The sequence below is a fragment of the Vigna unguiculata genome, chromosome 6, assembly GCF_037176805.1.
Source record: "Vigna unguiculata cultivar grain cowpea cultivar isolate G323 ecotype 2 chromosome 6, ASM3717680v1, whole genome shotgun sequence".
NCBI classification, from domain to species: Eukaryota; Viridiplantae; Streptophyta; class Magnoliopsida; order Fabales; family Fabaceae; genus Vigna; species Vigna unguiculata.
In genome coordinates, this window is record NC_140797.1 from 37,625,786 (window position 1) to 37,634,905 (window position 9,120).

The window sequence follows — 9,120 nt, forward strand, 5'->3', positions numbered from 1 at the left end:
TGTCAATTCACCACTAACCTCTGATTTGGATAGTAGTTCGTTATGTGGTACAATTAGATGTGTGATTGTTATATTATCTCGAATAACTTTTGAGGCATGTTCTCAACGAACTTTTTTTTGCCTTTATTTTGGCCCTGGTTTTTGTGTATCGGTTAAGTAAAAAATCATACATAAATTTATACTTGTGTGTCATCTACCTAAAGTGTCATAGATGTTAACAAAATGTTTTGTCCACGTTTTTCAAATATAATCCAATTATTGTGTCACTAAAAATTGCAAAATATATATAGTATAAGTCTATGACCAAATAATAAATTAATTTATAAATAGGTTAAATTAATCATTTGCTTTTAATTCTTGTTGAAATAATTCAAACAGATATTTTATTTTTAATTAAATTTCATTTTTTTTAAATTGATTCAAAACATATAAGTTAATACTGTATTACCAACATTGAAAACATATAAGTTAATTTGAGCTTTTTTTTTATTTTTTTATAGCTTTTTCGATTTTTTTTTAAAGTTTGGTCAAAGAAAGATTATAACTATCATATTGTTCTTAATTACAACAAAATAGTAATTATCATCCTCTTGTTTTGTCGTTACAAACAGGTTGCCATTGAAAATTCAAGGTTTTATTTACTGTCGAAGAAAGAGAATTTTAAATTATAAAATAACTTTACTTACTCTCCCCCACAAGATACAAACCGAGCCATGATACGAGTTCTATGATAGGAACACTGTGATATCAATATTTGCTCAATTAATATTCGGATTCCTTTTGAATATTTATGTGATCGAAGTGGTTTGTATTCGCTAGGAGACCCTTTGTAGATCGGGCAGGTTATGGCCAGAAAAGCCAACAGAGCCATAAGTCCCATCTGATCTGCCCCTGAGGGTTGAGGAATACTTTGCATATTGCGACACTCTTTACATACATATTTTATTGTTAATATATATATATAAAAAAAAGTTTTTGAGCCTTATGATTATTTATATTCTTTTATAAGTTTCCCATAAACTTCTTCCAATATATTTTGGTGTTTGTGGTTTCTTTTAAAATGATATATTCTGTATTATCCTTTCTAGAGGGGTTCAGAGTTCTTGCCCAGCATAAGGGACTTAAAGACTCTTTTAAAACTAGCATAATAGGAGAAGATCCCACCAAATTTTGGGATCGTGATCCTGTTACTTGTAAATTAAACATAATTAAGCCTGATTTAATTATAAAAACTAAAGACATTCAGTTCAATAATTGGGAACAGGAAGAATGTCGAATGCATATATAACTCTTTTCTCTCTACCTCTGCCTTCTCTCTACTTGTATCCCGCTTGTCTCTTCTCACCGTTCTTCTCCTGTATACTTACAAACATAAATAAACGAGGAATTTCAGATCTCTCTCCCCTCCCTCTGGAATCGAAGTAAGTTTTTATGGAGTAGTTTCTTTCTAGGCATCTACGGATAGGGATGGCAACGGGGCGGGGCGGGGACGGGTTTCGCTATCCCATACCCATCCCCGCATAAAAAATTCATCCCCATCCCCATACCCAAACGGGTATCAAACTTTTTTCCCATCCCCATCCCCACCGGGTAACGGGTATAATCTCGTACCCATACCCGTACCCGTGTTCTAACTACTTCACTATTAATTTTTATAAAAGAAAAAAAATTACGGTAAAGAAAACATAATATTATGAAATATTCAATATTAGGAGGATTTTCTTTGATGCCAAATACCTTAAAATAAATTATAATTGTTTACATTTTATATTAGAATACCAAATAAAATTTCATGTGAACCAAAACATTTATTAAATTTGCAAACTACAACATTGATGAACTTAGTTGATAAAATTAAAAAATATTTCAAAAAAATATAAAAGGAAAACAAATATTCAAATTAAAATATATTTTAAATGTTTGTTTACTTCAATTTTTTAAATTCTAATGAATCTCTTTTTTATACACTAATAAAAGTTATAATATATCACTTGATTAAAATGACACAAAGAACAAATAATAAACATAATAATAAAAGGAAAAAAAATATTCAAATTAAAATATATTTTAAATGTTTGTTTACTTCAATTTTTTAAATTATAATAAATCTCTTTTTTATACACTAATAAAAGTTATAATACATCACTTTATCAAAATGACACAAAGAACAAATAATAAACATAATAATAAAATTTTGACATAGATTTTGTATCTTTTGAACTTCAATATATGTTGGATAGTGACAAAAAAATATTCATAGCAATTACATTAAATTTTTATATTGTAGTAAATAAAAGTTATTTATACAATTAAAGTGAAAAAAATTACAGTATGATTAATAGTGAGTTATAAAATAACAAATAATTAGATAGAATATATCGAAATATTATTCTACATGATGAAAATAAACAATAAATAAAAATATTAAAAAACTAACAAATGTGTGTTTTAGAAATAATTTGAGAGACTATCGAAAGAAATCGCACAAAGGAAATCAAATGTATAATTAAGGTATGACAAAATAAAAAATACATTAGAGAACTAATTATTAAATTATGTTTGAAGTGGTTAAAATTAAATAGAAATATCATTAGTGACCAAAAAAATTTGTCATTAAATTACAAATAAATTAGTAATTAAATTGGTCATTAAATCAAGTATCGATTCGATCATTGAATCAGTCACTAATTTAGTCATTGATTCAGACAATAAATCAACTACTACCACCAATGATGAAAAATAGTGACTGATATGGGTTACTGACTAAATCAGTCACCATTTCATGTTTTTCTTGTAGTGAATTATCATATACTATTCCTAAATATCATTATATATATATATATATATATATATATATATATATAATTTTAACCACTTCAAACAGAATTGAAAGTGAAAAAATTACATTATGATTAACAATGAGTTATAAAATAAAAAATAATTAGATAGAATATATCGAAATATTATTCTACATGATAAAAATAAAAACAATAAATAAAAATATTAAAAAACTAACAAATGTGTGTTTTAGAAATAATTTGAGAGACTATCGAAAAAAATCACACAAAGGAAATCAAATGTATAACTAAGGTATGATAAGATGAAAAATATCTTAGAGAACTAAGAAAACTTTTCAAATATCAACATATATACTTAATGGTTGAAAAATAACGAAAATTATTTTAATGAAACAAAAGAGTTCTTCAAATTAAACAAAAATTAATAATAATAATAATAATAAGTAAAGAATTTTTTTATATTATCTTAAATTGAGAGTATAAACATTCTCATGTGAAAGGAAAATTTATAATAAATAAAAATATTAAAAAATAATATAAATATTCAAATGTGAGGCATAATATTTTTTTTTATTAACATACATCATTTTAACATAATTACATAAAGGTTATGATAAGATAAAAAATATATTGGAGATGAGAATGAGTTTCATGACAAATGAAATAATTAAAAGAAAAAAAAAATAGAAAATATATATATATATATATATATATATATATAGGAGTTACTTAATTAATTGTGAATATTTTAATAATTTAAACGAGAATGGAGATATGGCGGGGACGGGTATTATGGCGGGTATATGTACATCTCCATACCCATCCCCATACCCAACTGAAAAAGTCGGGGATTCCCCATACCCATACCCATACCCAGTCAATGCGGGGATTCCCATCAAAACAGGGACGGGTTCGGGCAATACCCACGGGGACGGGTTTATTTGCCATCTCTATCTACGGATGCCTTGAGTAATATTTATTAAAAGATGCGATAATCATTTAAAGGCTTAAAAACATTTTATATTTTGTATTTATCTTTCATGTTCTTGAGATGAAAGTTTATGAAAGAATATCTAATCGGTTCTGCCAGATTTATATTCTCATAAATCTTACATCTTTTATGTGTTTTGCTTTATCTTTCTGATTATTCTCTCTGTATTTCTCATTCACATCTTTTATGTGTTTTGCTTTATCTTCCCCCTCTTCGCTCATTATTTATATATAATATATTCATTTAGTACTGATTTTTTTTACATATAAAAGTAAAAATAAATAAATAAAATATTAGCAAATATTCTGTACAAAATCTCGTACCCAAAACCTCAAACCTTCATTAGCCACTCCACACTCCATTGCAATCTTGCCCCTTCTCTAGGTTACATTGCTTGGAAGTGAGAAGAAGATGGAGAACCTTAACTTGGCCCTTGTGTCTTCCTCTAAACCTTTGATGTTGGGACGTGTTCTTGCAAGAGACGCCACTGACAGAGATGTTTTAAGAAGAAAGCCCTTCTCTCTTGGGAGGGTCTTCATTGCTCCTCACCGTTGCCGATACCGTGTTTCTGCGCTCTCTTCCTCCCATCATGGTCAGAAATCTGGTATTCAGTTCTTTCAACTTTTTGTCTAGTTTTCTTATTATCTTTCTATGTTAGCATTGGTGTGTTTGATGGGGGATTAGAATCTTTATTCTTGATGGGAAAAAGATTCACTGATATTGAAACCCTTTAGGTTTTCTGTTTCTTCCCCCTAGGTTTTACGATAACTGATTTATCAGTTATCTAGGTTTTTAGTTTTTCTCCCTTTCTAAACCTATTTAAGATAGGTTTCTCGTTCCAGTTTGTAACTTCAGAAATTACTCTCAAATCAAGATAGAGAAGAGTTTACATACCTGTGTTTCTTCTTTCGTGCCTAAATCCCGTGCTCTGTTCTCGTTGTTCTGCCACTGCAGCCATGAGCTCTCCTCACGTGGCTGTGTTCCTCAGAAAGGGAAAGGCCAGGTGCTTCATTAACTGAATCACTGCATTCTGATAGAGTCCAATAAAATGAAATGTGTACTGTTGAAGTTGAATTGATAGGTCCTGATTATGCTTTTGCTGTGTTTTTTTGCTTTTTGTTTCTTCCTCGGCAAGATAGAAACCGAATTGAACATGTTGGTTCTGTTGTTGGATTTGAGTCATACGAATACACTATGTTGACATTTGCAAGGGTTTAAGGGAGTGTTTTGGATATGCAGGTAATTGAGAAAGACAATTTTAGTGATACGACTCTTGTTTTGGAAGCCACTCTTTTAGAAAAGTTTAAATCCTCTTCTTTTTCTGGTTTAATTATGTTTTTAGTTCATGAAATTATGTTTAAAAATACAAACAAATGAGCCCTAATTTATGATGAATCGATATATCATTCTATATATAATAATAGTTCACCACTCTATGTTTAAGAGTATTACTTCTACACTAAGAAGATAGTGTTCGTAGACAGACACAGATTGTGGATTTTGGAGTTTTGCTCAAGCTTATCTTGATAGCATTTTGAATTTGAATCCATGGTTAAAAAATTAATCTCATGTCTGTGTATTTTGAATCCATTTGAGTAATGTATATTTATATTGTCTATTGACTTCTATTCTCTTGTGATTAATGAGTGCTTGCTGTGCAAGTTGAATATCTCTATCAATATTTTTCACTCATCGCTTAAGACGTATAAGTAATGCATGTCAGTGAAACAGTGCAGGAGAAGCTGATAGTAAATCATTTTGCAAGTGTTTCTTCTTCAAAAACTCAAGAAACGACATCAATTGGAGTTAACCCACAATTATCACCACCTCCGTCCTCAACTATGTAATCATTTACTCTCTTTACCTTTTTCATATTACTTTTCTTTAAAATTGTTATCTCATGTTTTTAGGATGGGCGCTACTGAGGTGGTCGTGGTTGATGGATATTTTATTGATTTAAGTTTGCTGACATCTTTTGCATGTAAATTCACACTTGATTTATCTATTTACTATATTTCTAGAAGGTCACCGCTCTTTTGGATTGGTGTTGGTGTTGGGCTTTCTGCACTGTTTTCTGTGGTGAGAACTGAGAACCGTTGTCACAACTGTACATTACATGTATGATGTACTGATGACAGATTTACTTTTGCTGTATATATAATAAATCTTTGTGTTTTTGCAGTTATCTTCAAGATTAAAGGTGAATGTCACTCTATGCATTGATATAGATGGTTCATTATATGAGTTCGAGTATAACTCTGCAAGATGTAACAAAGTTGTCTAGTCATTGGTGAAAAGGCTATAATTTGGTGCATACTTTGAGTTCAACTGTAAATAAGGGTTTGTCTGTTAGAAATTTCACTAGCCATGGGCTGTTGCCTTTTTTGAGTTCTGCCCAAACGATGGTTCTCTAAAATACAGTCATTACAAGTGACACAAATTAATGACACATAAGTGAGTTTTTTTTTTTTTATATCTAACTTATTTTGTGCATAATCCACATTCTTGGACAGTTTTTACCAATCAGATTCATATAAGCCAAAGATCTTACAAGTTTTGCATTGTGAGCAGATTTATAAATATATAAAAACAATAACTAAAACAAACTCCAATACATAATAAACTCTAAGCAATTCTCATTAAAGTTTGTAAATCTCTAAGAATTTAAACAAAGTTCCATATGATGATAAAAGTTCTGCGAACACTTAAAATCAAATAAATTTATTTAGTGTATCATCTACCCTAAAGTGTTATATATGTTAACAAAATGTTTGTCCACGTTGTGTGAATGTAATCCATTTAATTGTATGTCACAAAAAATTGCAACATTTGATTGAAGCTGGTATAAGTCCATCAGTAAATAATAAATTAATTTATAAATGAGTTAAATTAGTCATTTCTGTTGAAATAATTCAAGTCTTTTTTTTTTTTCAATTAAATTTCATTTTTTGAAAAGTTGATTCAATTAGTCAGTTCATAGTGCATTTACTTATTTATTTATAATTTTTTTCGGTTACAATATTAAGTTTTTAAGTTAGGTCAAAGAAAGATTGTAGGTATCATATTGTTCTTAATCACAACATAATAGTGATTATCATCGTCTGTTACAAACAGCTTGCCACAGTAAGGAAGATTCAAGGTTTTATTTACTATCCAAGTAAGAGAATTTTACATTATAAAATAACTTTACTTCCTTTCCCCCACAAGACACAACCAAGCCACGAGACAAAGAGAGATAAAAAAGCACAAACCTAAGAATCCAGCACAAGTGCATCAATATTTCGTTTTCCTTCCGGGCCTTTGGTATACCATGAAAACACATAGTCTCCATACACAACATCACGGTATTTAGCAGGCGATGACTCATCTATCAGTTCAGAGACAGGGGAGATCTTGACTGTCTTAGCAGGGTCATGAAATGTTGCAACAGAAAGCCTTGCTCTATCAGGATTAGTAATTGCCCTATGCTCACAGCTCCTGTACCTTCCATTGGTTATAATCTGGTGCCAAAACAACTTTCTGTTAGTTGAAAACTTGCAAAAAGACTAATTGTGAATTAATTAACCCCAACTTTAATATCTGCAATTCTTTTTTTATATCTGCAATCTGCTAAAAGACTAATATCTGCAATCTGCTAAAAGTCTCCAACCCACTTATTTCATATTAGAAGCACACTGCATTCTTTTTTAACACTTTTTCTATCCCTCTTTCCTCTATCAGTTGAAATTCACCTAGCTCTCACTAGTTTGGGAGTAAACCCAAATGGGAAACGTGATCACTGCAACTCAACCAAATTTCACTCATTAAGAATAAGTCTTTCAGAAGGTTTTTATCAAGCACTTTCTTCTCTTCAGATACTCTTAGTGGGTGTTTGATTTGCCGTTTGAAAAATACTAAGCATCCTCCACACATATTTGGAAACTGAAAACAGAGAAGGAACTGTATTTGTGGATTAGGGAAAAACGTGGGTTACTTTCAACCCAATGTTATCCCAAGCACACCCCTAGTCCTATTATTCAATAGCCCTTTGTGTCATCAGACAAGGTAACAACTAAATATCAGTATAAATTACCGAGATAAAACTTCAATTATGATTGAAAACCAGACCCAAAAAGACCTAAGAACAACATTTGTCCAGTACAAAAATCAAATGTTCAAGTTCAACAGAATTTCCATGAGTAAATTTATAAGAAACTAAAGGGGTCAACAGTTTATTTACCTCAGTTTGGTCAGCCAAGAGAACAAGAACAGCATCTGACAAGGGCTCAACAGTGACCCACTTGTCACCACCTTCATCACCACTCTTAAGCACTTGAAGACCCTCCACGTCATCCTGAATCAAAAGCGAGATTGCACCTATATCAGAATGCGATTGCAACCCAAGCGTGAGATCTGGTTCGGGACACGGAGGATAGAAGCTAATCGTGATGTTCTGGTAAAATTCTCCAACAGCATCTTCAATGCACGAAGCACGCAACCCTAGACTCTCAGATATCAAAGCCAGCAACTTTTGCGCCAGAATCTTCATCTCGTCGCTGTACCTCGCCACCGTGTCCCGGTAATCGGGGGGAAACTCCGGCCACCGATCAGGGTTCCGCCGAGAGAGGGGGAGAGTGTGGTGGTCGAAGTAGTCCCTCCAATCGAGGATGTGCGCGACGGCGTCGTCTTGCTGCTGATCGGAGGTTGCCAGCATCTTGCTGCCGTATCCCTCCGACGCAGCCGTGGAGCAGGCGTAGCGGAGCTTCTCCGGCATGGGGCATTCGGTGAAGAATGCGCGGCCAGCGCGGCGTATGGCATCGAGGAGTGACAGAGGGACGCCGTGGTTGGTGACGTGGAAGGCGCCCCAGTCGCGGCAGGCGCTTGCGATGGATTCGCGGGTGGAGGCGCGGCGGGTCGGGTCGAAGAAAGATAGGTCGATGAGAGGAATATTCCGAGGTTCGGTTCGGGTGTGAAAAAAGGGTCGGGTATGAAGGGGTTGAATGTATTCGGGTGGAACCCGGGAGAGACCCGATTGGGCGAGGTGTTGCACCCTCCTTGTGCCTTCTTCGCTGACTTCCATTGGATAGGATCCTAATCCAATACACGCTGCGTTATTTAAAAGCTACGACAACATCAAAGATAAATAAATATTAAGTACTAATACAAATAAATAAACTAGACTATGAGAAATTTGTCACGTAAGTACTCTTACTATGAATATTTATAGAAACTCTTTCGGTAATACATGAAAACAAACACCCAGATATTATCTAAATATCTTAATTTTATTCGTTAATACATGTTCATTTTACAATTTTTTTTTTGTAAAAGCACGCATCTATTGTCCAAATA

At 32.4% G+C, this 9,120-nt stretch overlaps 2 protein-coding genes across 6 annotated transcripts; one reads left to right on the forward strand and one right to left on the reverse strand.

The window, feature by feature from the left end:
- Positions 1-4,116: 4,116 nt before the first annotated feature.
- LOC114187500 (protein TIC 40, chloroplastic-like) lies at positions 4,117-6,260 on the forward strand. 5 transcript variants are annotated; one of them, XM_085674207.1, is made up of 4 exons: positions 4,117-4,381; positions 5,521-5,632; positions 5,814-5,868; positions 5,972-6,260. In XM_085674207.1, exons 1-4 carry the CDS (start codon positions 4,201-4,203, stop codon positions 6,071-6,073), a joined length of 450 nt encoding a protein of 149 aa, XP_085530333.1. In that variant the 5' UTR covers positions 4,117-4,200; the 3' UTR covers positions 6,074-6,260. The 5 variants fall into 5 exon arrangements, with proteins under 5 accessions (XP_085530333.1, XP_027931564.2, XP_027931563.2 ...); XM_028075763.2 differs by having other exon boundaries at positions 4,118-4,393; positions 5,526-5,632; positions 5,811-5,868; XM_028075762.2 differs by having other exon boundaries at positions 4,120-4,381; positions 5,811-5,868.
- A 593-nt stretch (positions 6,261-6,853) lies between these two features.
- Positions 6,854-8,914, reverse strand: LOC114186637 (2-oxoglutarate (2OG) and Fe(II)-dependent oxygenase superfamily protein). Its single transcript, XM_028074600.2, has 2 exons — positions 8,009-8,914; positions 6,854-7,289 (listed from the first exon to the last, which is right to left on the reverse strand). Exons 1-2 carry the CDS (start codon positions 8,846-8,848, stop codon positions 7,041-7,043), a joined length of 1,089 nt encoding a protein of 362 aa, XP_027930401.2. The 5' UTR covers positions 8,849-8,914; the 3' UTR covers positions 6,854-7,040.
- Between the last annotated feature and the right edge of the window lie 206 nt (positions 8,915-9,120).

What these genes read in the sequence shown, in the direction of transcription:
- LOC114187500 (XM_028075760.2), top strand. Translation starts at nt 4,201, where the DNA reads ATGGAGAACCTTAACTTGGCCCTTGTGTCTTCCTCTAAACCTTTGATG. An exon ending in CCATCATGGTCAGAAATCTG is followed by an intron (nt 4,394 to 5,520) that starts GTATTCAGTTCT and finishes TCAGTGAAACAG; the next exon opens with TGCAGGAGAAGCTGATAGTA. An exon ending in TTTCTGCACTGTTTTCTGTG is followed by an intron (nt 5,869 to 5,971) that starts GTGAGAACTGAG and finishes GTGTTTTTGCAG; the next exon opens with TTATCTTCAAGATTAAAGGT.
- LOC114186637 (XM_028074600.2), bottom strand. Translation starts at nt 8,848, where the DNA reads ATGGAAGTCAGCGAAGAAGGCACAAGGAGGGTGCAACACCTCGCCCAA. An exon ending in TCTTGGCTGACCAAACTGAG is followed by an intron (nt 7,290 to 8,008) that starts GTAAATAAACTG and finishes TTTTGGCACCAG; the next exon opens with ATTATAACCAATGGAAGGTA.